This window comes from Canis lupus, chromosome 12 (assembly GCF_011100685.1).
Source record: "Canis lupus familiaris isolate Mischka breed German Shepherd chromosome 12, alternate assembly UU_Cfam_GSD_1.0, whole genome shotgun sequence".
In the NCBI taxonomy this organism is placed as follows: Eukaryota; Metazoa; Chordata; class Mammalia; order Carnivora; family Canidae; genus Canis; species Canis lupus.
The window spans coordinates 49,052,381-49,067,694 of NC_049233.1; the positions used below are offsets into that span (position 1 = coordinate 49,052,381).

Genomic DNA, 15,314 nt, shown 5'->3' on the forward strand with positions numbered 1-15,314 from the left:
TCTTATTGATCAATTTGGGTGCTCTCCATTACCTCATCTTCCAGATTCCAGACCCATTCTTCATCCTCTATTCTGTTGATTTCTTCTATTGTTTTTTTCTTTTTGAGTTACTATATTCTTCAACTCTGATTGGTTCTTTTTATATTTTCTGTCTCTTCCTTGAAATTCTGAGTTCTTCCCCTTCTCTGCAGCTGGTGAGCATCTTTAAGACCATTACTTTGAACTCTTATTAGGTAAATTAGTTATTTGTTTCATTTAGTTCTTTTTTCTGAAGTTTTGTCTTGTTCTCTTGTTTGAAGCCTATTCCTTCGTCTTATTTTGCTTGACTTTCTAAGCTTGTTTCTACGAATTAAGCAGAACAACTTGAAGGAACATTCTTGTGTCTGGTCATCCCCTGTTAGAGTGTGTATGCTTGGGGACTTTGGCTGGCTGGTAGAACTGTGGCTGCTGTGGCCTAGGGGTCCCCAGACTCTCTGCACTGGGCCTGTATCAGAGGATGACCTGAGCTGGAGTGGGTGAGTTTGGGGCAGCGCTGGGGCCCTCTGTGCCAGAGGCCTCCGCAGAGGTGAAGTGGGTGCACGCTGATGTGTTCTGAGGTGCTCTGCACAGGGTGCACCCCAGCGCATTGTCTAGAGCCAAAGGGGACTCTGCGTTGAGTGTGCCCTGGCAAGTCATTTGGTGTTGAAGTGACATGGGCCTGGAGCGTTCGAGACACTTTGCACCCATGTCAGTGAGCACTGACCGAAGGTATTCAAGTGTGTACCACGCCCAGGCTGCCTTGGCAGGGCAAAGAGGCCCAGTATGGGTTAGGGCAGGGCTCATTGAGGTGACAGGATGGTGGTGGAGCCCAGGCCCTGCTCCCATCTGTGGCATCAAGCTGGGGAGGAAGAGAGACCATGGTGCTCGCTAGCCCTTCTGACCTGGGGAGAGTTCAGTGGCTCCCTTGATATTTGGCAGGGTTCTAGGGCTGGATCCTTTGTACTCTAGTTGCCCTTTTATATCCTGGCTCTTCTGTACACTAGGGCAGACAACTCTTCCCACATGCCCTCAGTTCTATCTCCACTACAGTTCACAGTGTTGGGGTGGGGGTTCCCTTTGCTACTGTGGCTCTGTCTTCCTTGCTGTTCTCTATATGGTTTATTGTTTGTGGTGCAGATACTGCTCAGTCATCCCCCAGGTCTTTAGGAGGAATTGCTCTATAAATAAGTATAGATTTGGTGTGTCTGTGTAGGAGATTACAAGGTTTTCCTGCCTCACCATCGTGGACCCAAAGATCCCTTGTCATCTTTGTAGCTTATGTCTAAATTTAGTATTGTTTTAGACAACTGAGTTTCAGTGTGCTACTTAGTGGCAATGTACTCTTCTGTATATAAAGCTACACATAAAAAAATAAATAAAGCTACACATAAATTTGTTTTTATCTAGTACATGGTTTATTTTATTTTTGCTTCCAGTATAGTTAACACACAGTGTTATATTTCAGCTACAATATAGTGATTCAACAATTTCATACATCATCCAGTGCTCCTCCCAACAAGTTCATTCCTTAATCCCCATCACCTAGTTCGCCCATTCCCCCCACCCACTGCCCTAAATTACACCTTAGGTTACCCTAATACTAGATCTGTGTTGGCTCAAGTTGTAGATTTACTGTGTGTTCCATCTCTTCAACACCTTAGGACTTTCACTAATGAGAGAAAGAAGCCTTGACTACACAAACATGGTCAGGGATTATGCAAAGCTAGAGTTTAATGAATACTAGGTGAGACCTTAAGTTACATATTTTTGCTTCCAGCTTTTTTCACCTAATTTGACATCCTGAGCACTTTCCCGTGTCCTTTGCTTCACAATATTCTAGCATATTAATACAACAGCTTATTTAACCATTCCTTTTTGTTAGATCTTTAAAGTCACTTATAGGGGATCCCTGGGTGGCTCAGCGGTTTAGCGCCTGCCTTTGGCCCAGGGCGCCATCCTGGAGTCCCGGGATGGAGTCCCACGTGTCCTTCTCCTGTGTCTCTGCCTCCCTCCCTCCCTCTCTCTCTCTCTCTCTCTGTCTATCACGAATAAATAAATAAATAAATCTTTAAAAAAAAATAAAGTCACTTATAGCTCCTCACTCTTATAAGTAATACTATGATGAACATTTATGTGCATAAATGTTTGCTTTTCAAGTTATTTGCTCAGAGTTAGGATAATTGGGTTCAAAGTTTAAGAATAATGTTATTCATGAGAGACACAGAGACAGAGGTGGAGACTGAGGCAGAGAGAGAAGCAGGCTTCCTGCGGGGAGCCTGATGTAGAACTTGATCCCAGGATCTGGGAATCATGATCTGAGCCAAAGGCAAACACTCAACCACTGAGCCTCCCAGGTGCCCCAGGTTGTACACATTTATATCCAACAGTCAGATAGGATATAAATTGAGTCTCTGTCACAAATCTTTGCCATCATTAATGTTACCATTTTTTAAAGTTTTTGCCAAATTAAGGATGATCTTTTTTTTTAAGGATGATCTTTAATTCTTATTTCCTTGTTTGTTGGTGAAGTACAACATTTTAGGTTTATTTGCTATTTTTACTAATGGAAAGCCTGTTTAAGAAATCTTTCCTATTGCCCTAATATATTAGTTAAGACTGTTTTACAAATAAAAGCCACTTCAACTAGCCTAAGCCCAGAGAGAAGTATATTAGATAAATGGTGGACCTTCTCAAGGACCTCACTTCGGTTCAAGAAGGGTGACAGATGGGGGTGGAGACTCTTAGTCCTCATCCCTAATCACAGGTAAAGGACTCTGTTGTGGCATGAGTCCGGTGCTCATGCCTGAATCAATCAGCCATGCCCTGGAACAAAGCTGTGTATCAACATGGGTTGCTCTTGAGAGAGGATAAGGAGGTAAGGGAGGAGGCCAATCCTAGAAAACAGGAGAGCGGTTCACAGAAAAACACGAGGGATGAAGAAACAGAACACAGGTGCTTACCACATCTCCAGAACTGCTGCTGCATTTTTTTCTTTTGAACATCCTGTGTGTCCCTGACAGGAGGAAGAGCTCACCGGAATGATTCACTTCTCCAGAATGATTCTTCTTTTTGTTTGTGTTTTGTCCATCTGAGTGTGGAACATCATGCTTGTCCCACCCAGGAGAGGAGCTCAGCAGTGAGCCCCTGTGGGCCGGTCCGTAGTAGCAATGTTCCTTTCCCTTGTTTGAACCTTGTCAGTGCAGTGAAAGTATGGCTTTCCTGGCTGTTAGGGCCCTGGGGCAAATGTCAAGATGATGGGGGACCCAGGAGGACATCATTAAGAAGGGGCAGCCATTCATTCTCTGAAACACTTTCTCTGAACTCCCTCCCTACCTTTCTTCACACTTGTTTTGATTACTAACACTGGATAAAAGCCCTGAGCAATTCAGCTTCTTTCACTACCTCACAGGCAGTCACTAACATTTAAGTGAAGGGTGTTAAAAATTGAAAGGGTAATTAAAATCATGTATAGCTCCAAACATTTAGATATAGTTTTCCCTTTCAGTGATAGTCTTGGAAATAATGTTCTGAGACCTACAAAAATACCCCTGTGTACAAGGTCTGCATTGGCTCAAGTTGTAGATTTATTGTGTTTCATCTCTTCAATCCCTTAGGACATCCACAATGAGAAAACGAAGCCTTGACTACACAGAAACATGCTCAGGGATTGGAAAAAACTAGAGTCCAATGAATACTAGATGAAACTAGATGAAAAGAGAAGTTGAGGCTTGCTTCTATTCTTTCTGGCCCCTGCTTGGTCTCGCAGAGCCCCATCCTTAGATCATCTCAGTCCTATGCTCTTTGCCCCTTGACTTCTAGATGCGTGTTCTGGACAAGCTGATGGTTGAGCGGCTCTCAGCAGAAAGGACGGAGTGCCTGAACCGCCTGCAGCAGCACTCAGACGCAGAGAAGCACGAGGGAGAGAAACGACAGGTGAGAACCAGGATCTCTTCTTACCTGGGTACTGACTACACATCTCCACTGAGTTAAGACTCAGATCCATCCCCACTGAGTTAAGACGCAGATCCATCACTGAATACCCTGAGGCCAAGAACCCAGAAAAGCATTTGTGTCATGTACCATATCCTTTTTATAACTCTGAAATGAAGATAGAACATGTAGTTCAGTTCATTTGTTGTTGAATATTCTGGTAATAGATGGAGACTGAACCGTTTAAAAAACACGTTGGGGAAAATGTGGTCTCTGCTTTGGATCACTTCTATGCGTTGTGCATTTGTTGGGCACTGTTCTGCTGTGAGCCAGCTTTGGTTCCTGCCCCTGGGGAGTCTGTCTACCTCAGACAATAGACATAAATGAGTACTTGTTGAGTGTACAAGAGTTCATGCTCCTAGGAAGCCAGAAATTCTTGATTTGTAAGATTCGGGAAGCATTGGGTGTTCAAGGTGTCCCTTGCCCTAAGTCATTCAAAGATTATTGAAACGATTGGGTTTGGTGCCAGGTGAATTCCGGTCTACAGAGGGCAAGCGAGCAGAGACGGCTGTGTGGCTTTTGGGAGGGCGAGGTAATCCACAACTTCTAGGCTTGTCAAGATGATATCTTGAACAATCGTAACTGAAAAGTCTAATCTTGATGCTGTAATTCATATACCACATGTCAGATTCACCTGATCATTTATGTGTTTTTTTTTTTTTAATAGATGTCATTAGTGGATGAATTAAAAACCTGGTGCATGTTAAAGATTCAGAATCTGGAGCTGAAGCTTTCTGGAGATTCTAGGGCCTCTAGGACCAAATCCACACCATCTACTTGCGAGTCCTCTACAGGTAACACATGTGCAATGAGAGCCATTCCATCCAAAGGTGGTAAAACCCCCAGATATTGTTCTCAGCTACATCCAGAGGCATCCCATAGTATAGGGCTGTGGAAAACACTGGATTGTAAACTCTGTAGGTTCAAGGAGTTATTTTGCTTACTGCTGTACATTCTGTTCCTATAAGGTAATAAAGCGCTCCCATTTAAGTATTCAAACATTTGAATGAAGGAATAAAAGAATTGGTGACTGGTGATAGCAGTGTTTCAGGTATGTCTGTGGTGTCAGAGTGGGCCCCAAAGATGAAGAGTGATGAATGAACATCTGTCTCCTCAGCAGGGCTCTTGCCCTGGCCCTTGTGTTTCTCTCTCTCTCTTTTTTTTTAAGATTTTATTTATTTATTCATGAGAGAGAAAGACAGAGAGAGAGAGAGAGAGGCAGAGACACAGGCAGAGGGAGAAGCATGCTCCATGCAGGGAGCCTGATGCGGGACTCGATCCCGGGTCTCCAAGATCACTCCCTGGGCTGAAGGTGGTGCTAAACCGCTGAGCCATTGGGGCTGCCCTCCTTTCTTCCCCTTGATCAGCCTTTTACCTTTGTCCAACTGTGTAAAACCTCCATAAATAGCAGGTCATATAATGAAGCTGTCCCCGGTGCTAGATAAAGAGATCTTTCAACCAAAGTGTCTTTTCATTAGCCTACAGTAATTATACTCAATGGTAATTTTGAGGACATTTAGAGCCTTTGTAACTAGGCCTCTGTGAGGAATTTTTTTTTTTTTTTTTATTTATGATAGTCACACAGAGAGAGAGAAAGGGGCATAGACATAGGCAGAGGAGAAGCAGGTTCCATGCCCCGTATCCCGATGTGGATTCTAATACCGGGTCTCCAGGATCGTGTCCTGGGCCAAAGGCAGGCGCCAAACTGCTGCGCCACCCAGGGATCCCATGTGAGGAATTTTGATATGTCGAATGCATTGTATTATTATAAACCACTTCTGGGACTGTGGTTTTATTTTTTGTGCCTGGGACATTGGGGAGATCCTGGGCACCTTGTTTGTGATAGGTCTAGTTAAAGAGCTTGGCTGGAGCTCTGAGTATAGAGGATTTGACCACCTCTCCAAATTGGAGCTTGGCTCAAGGACTAGTAACTGGCGCCATGGCCTGGGAAAGGCCCATCAATTAGGGGAGGGGCATATTCATTCTCTTCAATACATGCCCAGTCATTCTGCAGGCACTTGACGAGCTGGGTCATCCTTAGCAATCCAAAATGGTACCCAGAGCTTTCTAAGGTAAATTGAAACTGGCTAAAAGAAAGGCCAGCAACTTTTTTTTGGCTTAGATGCTGCCAGCGTGGTTAACAAGGTTATTCATGAAAGCCCTGACAAGCCAAAATGGTCATCAGGGGTAAGTGGTAGGGGAGGACACATGGTGGTTGGCAGTTGGGTTGCTTGGGTGGTTGGGTGGTAGCTGATGGTTTAAAGGATTACCAGGACTCTGTGAAATGCCAACCCAGAGCCACATGACTGTGTGAATGTGGTTTTATTTTCTTTCTGAAACTAGGTATGGATCAATCAGTGGTCACTGCAGGTCCAGTAGCAGCTTCTGACAGTTCTCCTCAGGTGGTTAGGCCCAAGGAAAAGGCCTTCAGCTCCACTGTTCCCCACAGACTCCAGCAGGAGCTGTCTTCCTCAGACTGCACAGGCTCCCGACTGAGGAACGTCAAGGTACAGACAGCCTTGGTACCCTTGAAAGAAGCAACCAAATGTGATCAGCAGGCTGGGCCCTGTGTTGACAGAAGGCACCCAAACCAAGAAGTCTGGGAAAAGTGGGCAGACGAGGCACCGGACTCAGCAGCCGGCACCCAGCAACACCTGTGGGCCGCCTCCACCAGCAGCAGGCAGTGAGCAGACTGCCCCTCATGTTCGAGACACCTCCCAGGCTCTGGAGATTACTCAGTATTTTTTTGAGGCTGTTTCTACCCAGATGGAAAAGTGGTATGAAAGGAAGATTGAAGAAGCTCGAAGCCAAGCCAGTCAGAAAGCCCAGCAAGACAAGGCCACCCTGAAGGAACATATTAAAAGTTTAGAAGAAGAACTTGCTAAACTACGGACGAAGGTGCAGAAGGAAAATTAGGACCTGGGAAGTAGCACAAGAAGGGATTCTTGAGGATTGCTGGTTTTGAGACTGCGGGATAGCTATACCCAACGTGTCATTTATGCACACAGCTGACTTGCCTTTAAAAAAAAAAAAATCCAAAAAACAAAAACAGATTTCTGAAATGTGCCAGAAAAATGCTTCCTATGCCCTGAAGTTATGAGACCTCAACAATGAGCCTGAAACCAGGGAACACTGGCTTAGTTTCAGGTTTCATTACAAACTCCTAACCTCAGTCCAGGTTCCTCATCTGAGGTTCAAAAGTTCAGATTAAGTAAGCCACACTAAGAAACTGAATGATGTGTAAAGCCTGAGGCCTAAAATTTAGGATGTATATAATAATATAAATCAAAAGGAAGAAGAAAAATTAATCCCTTGTAAGCTCCAGTGGTCATTAGTGTGGTGCATACCTGCTGTGCCCAGACAAGAGCATCTTTCTGTAAGAGATGTAGCTGAGATGTGCTCAGTCGGCTCTGTCAAATTCCTACTTCTTGAAGTGCTGACCTTTTAACCAGATGAAAACTTATCAAACAGATTTTGAGAAAAAGATTTTCCTGATGTCACTAGAGCCAGTATATCTTAAAATATTTTGCAAAGTCAGAGGGTACTGAAAATAATGAGCAATTGACTGATAGCCCTGGGAGTATTTGTTAATAAACTCAAATGAGAAAGGTTCAAATCCTTTGGTCATTTTTTTCTGTATTTCCACCCAAAATGCGGAAATACTACAATTAACTAATTGTACCGATTTTAAAGATTAATGGAAAAACATTCACCTAACAATTACCTGAAACTTCTATCCATATCCACATCCATAATACACAACAGTTATCCAAGAGAACCTTTCTAAATTTGAGCTTTATTGGTTTACATTTTATAAAGAAGTAAGGCCATTTCTTGAAAATATTTCACTTCTCATCATCTCTTGTCAGTGAAGAGCCTCAAAAGTTTCCCACTGCTTTGCACTGATTATGTCAAGGTAAAATAATTCAGTAACTTGATCTAGACCCCACTGTTCTCAGCTTCGCAGAGCCCCAAGGATTTTACTGTACTCTCATCCTAAAGTTGTAGAAGTAGCTTGGTTATGTTGAAATTTTGGAATTATCTTCTATGCTTTGTGTCCCTTGGTATGTGGGACTGTATTCATCTCATGGTTCCATGTATGCACAGAAATCTCAATTCTGTTTCCATCAACACAGGAACTCAGTAACTATTGTCTCTAACATTGAATAAAATGTTGCTCATTGAGCCAAAGAGAAAATGATTTCCTGACATGGGAACACCCAGAAAAACACAGTATGTTTATAGTCCTTTTGTTTTTGCCTATCAAGCTCACGGTTGTTTAATAGTGATGATCTATGGATATAGATGGACATTCCTAACAAATCTAGATCTAGATCTAGGTCACCATTACACAACCTGGATGGGGAATCCATTGAATGTTCTATCGAGTTGATGTTCACGGCTGCGAGCTTGTCTCGTTCCTCAGCTACCGTTAAGAACGTTTTATTCTCCCCCGGAGGCTCCTGTTGCAGTGCTGCACGTAGAGGTGCCTTCCTCTCCTCATCCCCCTCTGCGTTCCTGATGCAGGCACTGCAGAGTTAGATGGTACTTAGTTGCCCAGCTCCACTAATCAGGCATCAGGGACATCTTTGGAATCCTTCCTCAGTACCCATCAGTTTCTTGAGAACTGCCTGATACTTAAAGACATGAAATCCTGAGATAGTAAGTTGTAGTCTAAGCAGGAGTTCTTTTCACCTACCAAATCTGTTATCCCAAGGAATATCCTTGTTGAGAAATGCTGAAAACAAATTTTAACTAGACCATAGAGTGCTTTGGAAGGAAGGATTTTGATTATATAACCTCTACCCCTTTTGAGTAGGCAGCTTCTCATTGTGAACTGGGTATTTTTGTCCAAGTAACAGGGAAGAGACTAGGGAAGAATGAGAAGAGTCAAAGCCACCCAGTCTGGCTGATTACCTGGATCCTTCTCTAATGGAAAGGAAAACCAGCAGAGAGGCAAGGAAACAGGGTCAGTCAGCATCCTAACCCAAGCTGGTGGCAGCATCCCAAGACCAATACCTTTTTAATTTCAAAGACAGGGTTTTTGTTCTTTAGTTCTGTCAAAAATTCAACTTTGGGTTTGATAGGTATCTTTCCTTATTTTTCCCTTGTGCTATCTGCGAAAATGAGCGAATGTCACAATAGTACTTTTCCAAAGAAGCAAAATTATTAATTTATAGTCTCTCGCGTGGGTTGTGTTTGAAAGTGAAATTGGAAATCTCAATAGTTATAAAATGATGTAAAATACAGACTGTCTAACACTACAGTGGGGCTTTTGTTACTGAATTATTGCATTGAATAAAGTAAATATCTGTGGTTAGATTGAATATAGTTCTAAGCTTACTTTTGACTTTGGGAGCCCAAAATAAAGTAAGTGATGTTTTCATGTTTAAATCTTTTTTTTTTTTTTTTCAGCCAAGCGCTGATACTTAGAGGTATGTTGTCTTCTATTCAGTACTTTTATTACCTTGAATTTGTCTCTTCCAAACATCAAACCATGGTTCTCAACATTATGGATATTAAAATCCTTATTTAGAAATGAAAGTGTGAATATTTAGTGTACATTTTCATTTGTGTGGTTGACCAAATTTATGGTTCCCAGAAAGAGTGCCTTCACCTAGCCACACTTTACCTTGTTTTGATAGAAGAGTGACTTCTGGTAAATGCATCCGCTTTAAAGTAGTGATCAGATGCACTGCATGAAAAATAAATTTTTCAAGAGCCCATAATATGGAAATATTTCTCAGTGCAAGCTTGTTTTGTTTAAAATGTTGACCTTTTAGGGATCCCTGGGTGGCGCAGCGGTTTGGCGCCTGCCTTTGGCCCAGGGCGCGATCCTGGAGACCCGGGATCGAATCCCACGTCGGGCTCCCGGTGCATGGAGCCTGCTTCTCCCTCTGCCTGTGTCTCTGCCTCTCTCTCTCTCTCTCTCTCTGTGACTATCATAAATAAATAAAAATTTTTAAAAAAAATGTTGACCTTTTAGAAAATAGCAGAGAACAAAACCTCACTTATAATTGTAAGCAGGCGAAATAACATTTCCTAACAAATTGTTCATAAAAACTAAATACATTTCTTCCTGTGATATAAAAGCCAAATCAATTAGGATTTAAAAGACAAAATCAGTGACCTTTTAGAATTCTTATAAATAAGAGAAATTAAAATTGTTTCCGTTGATTTCAAAGGGAAACATTCTTCTCTAATATTGTCAAAATATGACAATTGTGCATATATTAAATCCATGAGACACATAATCGAGAAGCAGCAGAGATATTCCTGATGGAAAACAGTGTGGGTAAAAAGCAATTTCCTCTTAGTAAACAAAAATAGCAAACTTAATCCTGATAGAATTTCTCAGATGTCTGACTGAAGGAAGGAAATAGGCTGTGGCAATTTCTAGTTTGGCACAAAGTGATGATTTGCTTTTGATCCGGCTCGGACTTGCTCTACATAATCCCGGGTTTTTTCCACATGGATGTGAGCTGTTACCTTCTGTTGTTTAACTAGCATTTTTCCTCCAAACAAGAGACAATTTAGGTAAGTGTGGTCTCAGCCTCTTCTGAGTGTCTGCTTATGTGACTACAATAATACAAATACCAGGAAATATGTTCTGTTTTCCTCAAATATTACAAAGTCCTCTGCAGGCACACCCACAGCAATGCCTGTGCCGTGAGTTTAGGAACTTCCAACCCGATGGCACACTTAAAAGGCAGTAATGATGTAGGAACAGTCAGTATGCTAAATAATAGCCCTAGCTGCTTATCCTCATGCTAGAAAGCTTTTGTATTTTAAAAATTTTAATACAAAGATTTGACTTGTTGTAGTTCAAATATTGAACATCCAAGTATTTTAAACTTGACAAACAAAACTTTTACATTCAGATAAGAGTATAGTTGTGTTTTTTGTGCTTTAAGGGATGGGTAGGGAATGAGGGAGAGAGGGACAGTCTTAAGCAGGCCCCATTCCCAGCACAGAGCCCAACTCCAGGCTTGATCTCACAACCCTGAGATGACATGAGCAGAAATCCAGAGTCAGACACTTAACCAACTGAGCCACCCAGGTGCCCCCACACAGGTAATTTGTTATCCAAGCCAGAACACTGATAAAGACGCTAAATAAAATGTGTTTCACCAGGAGTTCTAACCTGGCCAACATCTTAATGAGCATGGTTCCATGTGGGAGGAGAAATTGTTGTTTAGCCTAAGATTTATTTAGCATTAAAACACTGTCCATTATTACTTAAGATTATAATAATTTTCGCTTCTGGAAGAGGACAATTCAATTTGTAGTGTTTTGCCCAATTTAAAAAACATACAGAACAAATCCCAAGCTAGGTTTTCTTAGAGTCTGGTATTTGCATCTTACAAACTCAAAGTACAAATGCTCCTCACATCTTTGACATATACCACTGCTAGGAAGAACATCATCAAGTCACTTCTACATCTCATAAAAGTATGATTTATAGTGTCAGGATTTTAGATTTACTAGAAATAGCCTATACTTGAGTATGTATATCATGCTACACAAAAGTGTCCTCTGTTCAGACTGTTTACAAATGCTTCTGTTCATCAGGTTGATTAATGTACTCATGTACAAATCTGATAATTAGCTCCTGCATTTTGATATTAGATTACCCTGTTGAAGAATATTCAGAATTATTTTGTCTTGTGGGCTGAGGCTGTGGGAGCGGCAGGTGGATCCTGGCAATGCAGGTCATTGACAAACACCACCATCTGCTTCTCTCTCTCCTCTGGCACACAGTACAGTACTAGGTAACCATCTATCATTCTGCAACATTTTTCCTACACTTTTCAGATGCTGGTCAGATTCTTGGATTAAATTTTTAGATCTATTCTGTAAAAGAACAGAGGATGTCTATTTGCAGGATTGACAATCCAGCCTCTTTCATAAGTTTTCACTTTCACTAACTTAACTAGTATACATTTGGTCTCAGAGTGTCTTCAGGTCCACTTCTTGTCTTCAGTGTGTTCTTCAAACTTTTTCTTCCTGTCACTGGAGGAGAACCTAATGCACCAAGGATCTTCCTTGATGGTTTCATGTCTTTCTATATGGATGCTAAGGTAATTGCATTAGTTTCATCCAGATATTGCCTTTTCTTTTTGGTAAGTGCTTCAATGTGTTCATTAAGCCTCTGTCTCTCCTCTTTCCAACAAAGATCTATATTCCCAGTGATCCTTTCAGAAAGTCCTTGAGCTACTGCATCATTACAAATCTGAAGAACCTACCTCACCAGCCCTCAGTAATGCAGGGTTTTTTCTAGAAAGGCCTAAGGTATCTCCTGAGGTCAGTATACCTCCATACATCTCATACTGTTTCTTAAAACAGCTTTATTGACTTACACAGTATATCAATTATATATCAGAAAAAAAAAAAAACCTTTATTGAAGTATAATTCACATATCACACATGCAAAATGTAGGCTTTAAAGGACTTTAGTAGATTCAGAGTTGTGTAACCAACGCCCAAATCTAACTTTAGAATGTTTTCATCACGCAGAAAATAAACCCCATGTCCAGTAGCAATCCCTCTCCTGCTGTCCACAGTCCTGGGCAACCACCTCTTCCTACTTTAGGTATTTCATGTAAATGGAATCACATGTGATCTTTTGTGACTGGTCTTGGGGTTCACCCATGTGTAGCAGGCATGCATCAGTACTTCGTTTCTTTTTATTGCTAAATATTCTAGACATTTTATTTAACCATTTGTCAGTTGATGGGCATTTGGATTGCTTCTACTTTTTTGGTTATAAATAATGCTGCTATGAATATTCCTGTAAAAGTTTTTTATAGAAAGATCTTCAATTCTGTTGGTTATAGGCCTAGGAAGAAACTGCTGAACTGTATGGTAACTTAATCTTTTAAGTAATTGACAGTCTGTTTTCTGAGTGGCTGTGCCATTTCATAAGCCCACAGCCATGTATGTGTAGGGCTCCAATTTCCCTGCATCTTTACTAACATTTGTTATTAGCTGTTTTTAATCACAGTTATTCTAGTGGATGTGGTACTGTTTCAATATGGCTTTATTTTTTTTATTATTATTTTTTCAATGTGGTTTTAATTTGCATTTCCCAGACGGGTAATGATATTGAGCATCTTATGTGCTGACCACTTACACTGGTTTTTGCTGCTTGAACTGATGACACATCCAAAAAATTTTCAAAATGCAGGATTATGTTTTTCAGTGTTAAGGCAATTGTTCTGATATGCTTTTGTTTGCTCTGACATGCCAGGCTCCATGTTCTTTTTTGTTTGTTTGTTTGTTTTTTTGTTTTTTTTTTTTCAGGCTCCATGTTCTGATATTTTCCCAAGTACTGTACAGTTGGACTTGGTTTTAGGTTGCCCATCGTTGAGTGTCTCATCAGCTCAACAATACATATGGACTGAAAATCTTTCACAATGATGCTGTAGTTAAGATTTTGCCAAAGCAAGTGTTTTTTCTAACTCCTTAAGTTGCATGTTGCCTTGAGTAATCATCATCCGGATTGTATCCTGTAGAAGAAAAGTGAAATTTGGTCACTGTTTGACTAACAAATGAAAGAGTAGAGCTGTACCTTGTTTAACCAACACTGTGAATTGGAACTACTGTGAATTAGGCATGTTCTCATATACCCGTCATCATACTTCCCAAACCATCATGCTGTCTTATTATTTCTTCTTGTATGTCTGGTTTAACAGAGGAGTCAGGTAATGCTACTATAGAGCAAAGACTGTAAAATTTTATTATTTTTTATTATTTTTATAATTTTTAAAAAGATTTTATTTATTTATTCACGAGAGACACAGAGAGAAAGAGAGGCAGAGACACAGGCAGAGGGAGAAGCAGGCTCCATGCAGGGAGCTCGACATGGGACTCGATCCCTGGTCTCTAGGATCACACCTCAGGCTGCAGGCGCTAAGCCGCTGCGCCACCGGGGCCACCCTGTAAAATTTTAAATATCAATTGAGTTGGACGTTGGTAACATTAAAAGCAATGGTCAGGATCTGTATCTCCGTGACCCTTATATTCCAAGACGTCTATTAAACTTTTTAAAAAATAATTCAACTGGGGGCAGCCTGGGTGGCTCAGCGGTTTAGCGCCGCCTTCAGCCCAGGCGTGATCCTGGAGACCCTGGATGGAGTCCCACATCGGGCTCCCTGCACGGAGCCTGCTTCTCCCTCTGCCTGTGTCTCTGCCTCTCTCTCTCATAAATAAATAAAATCTTAAAAGATAAATAAAATAAAATATAATTCAACTAATACAAAATAGTCAGGGCTTATCCTCACCGTGATCGTGTTCTCACCTCTTCGGTAGCACTTTTGTTTCTTTTGAATTCTTCTCTTGCCCAGTCCTTCAGGTATTTGCGATCGGAATCATCTGGAACTTGTCGAATGGCTTGCAAAATCCTTCTGTAGAGGAGGAGAACTTGTTGCCTTCTCAAGAACTGTGGAGGGAGGAGAAATGTCGATTACAACTGCAAAATCTACAGCCCCAGAGAGCTTTACTTTTTTTTTTTTTTTAAGATTTTATTTATTTATTCATCAGAGATACAGAGAGAGAGGCAGAGACACAGGCAGAGAGAGAAGCAGGCTCCACGCAGGGAGCCCGACGCGGGACCCGATCCCGTGACTCCAGGATCGCGCCCTGGGCCGAGGGCAGGCGCTAAACCGCGGCGCCACCCAGGGGCCCCCCGAGGGCTCTACTTTAGGACACCAAACTACATAGATTGACTTCTCTTTCGTCCCCAATTTTTTTTTTTTTTAATTTTTTATGATAGTCACAGAGAGAGAGAGGCAGAGACACAGGCAGAGGGAGAAGCAGGCTCCATGCACCAGGAGTCGTCCCCAATTTTTAAAAAGGGCGAAGGTGAACTTAAAAGAGCAAAAGGTTGATTTGGGCTGTTTGCTTATTCCCTTTGTCCAGCCTAAGGGCCCTCAACAGCAAGAGAGGGCCGCCGCGCAGAAAGCCGGGTCTCGGTTCCCACAGCCTTGGCTTCACAACAGCAGGTCCCCGACCAGCGCAGGTGCCGCGTCCGTCGGCGACACGGCCTCCACCCCGCTCGGCCCGACAGGCGGACGGCGTCGCCGCGGCCGAGCTCCCAGAGCCCACAGGGCGCGGCCGAGAACCGGCTACCTGCTTCAGCGTCAGCGTCGCCGGGGGCAGGCGGGAAGCAGCCATGTCCTGCCGAGAGCGCGGGCGCGCTCACCCCCGCCGGCCCCGCCGCGGGCTCCAGTGCGCAGGAGCGGAAGCGGGGGCGTGGCCAAGGGGCGGGGCGAGCTCGGTTTCCTGGGAGACGGCCGGTGGCTTCC

The 15,314-nt window shown here is 42.5% G+C and overlaps 2 protein-coding genes across 2 annotated transcripts in view; one reads left to right on the forward strand and one right to left on the reverse strand.

The window, feature by feature from the left end:
* ANKRD6 (ankyrin repeat domain 6) overlaps nucleotides 1–9,402 on the forward strand; it is a 197,897-nt gene extending 188,495 nt beyond the window's left edge. The window contains 4 exon segments of the mRNA XM_038554726.1: nucleotides 3,838–3,951; nucleotides 4,676–4,802; nucleotides 6,352–6,587; nucleotides 6,589–9,402. Of these exon segments, the coding sequence (XP_038410654.1) occupies nucleotides 3,838–3,951; nucleotides 4,676–4,802; nucleotides 6,352–6,587; nucleotides 6,589–6,924 (813 nt within the window). The 3' untranslated portion in view covers nucleotides 6,925–9,402.
* Nucleotides 9,403–12,336: 2,934 nt separating this feature from the next.
* Nucleotides 12,337–15,275, reverse strand: LYRM2 (LYR motif containing 2). The gene is made up of 4 exons (XM_038554728.1): nucleotides 15,139–15,275; nucleotides 14,309–14,449; nucleotides 13,319–13,517; nucleotides 12,337–13,265 (listed from the first exon to the last, which is right to left on the reverse strand). The coding sequence occupies exons 1-3, from the start codon at nucleotides 15,181–15,183 to the stop codon at nucleotides 13,437–13,439; spliced, it is 267 nt and encodes an 88-aa protein (XP_038410656.1). The 5' UTR covers nucleotides 15,184–15,275; the 3' UTR covers nucleotides 12,337–13,265; nucleotides 13,319–13,436.
* Nucleotides 15,276–15,314: the final 39 nt, after the last annotated feature.

Coding starts and splice junctions, on each gene's coding strand:
- LYRM2 (XM_038554728.1), bottom strand. CDS start 15,183: ATGGCTGCTTCCCGCCTGCCCCCGGCGACGCTGACGCTGAAGCAG. Junction 14,450..15,138: donor CGACGCTGACGCTGAAGCAG/GTAGCCGGTTCT, acceptor CTCCCTCCACAG/TTCTTGAGAAGGCAACAAGT. Junction 13,518..14,308: donor ACAAAAGTGCTACCGAAGAG/GTGAGAACACGA, acceptor TTTCTTCTACAG/GATACAATCCGGATGATGAT.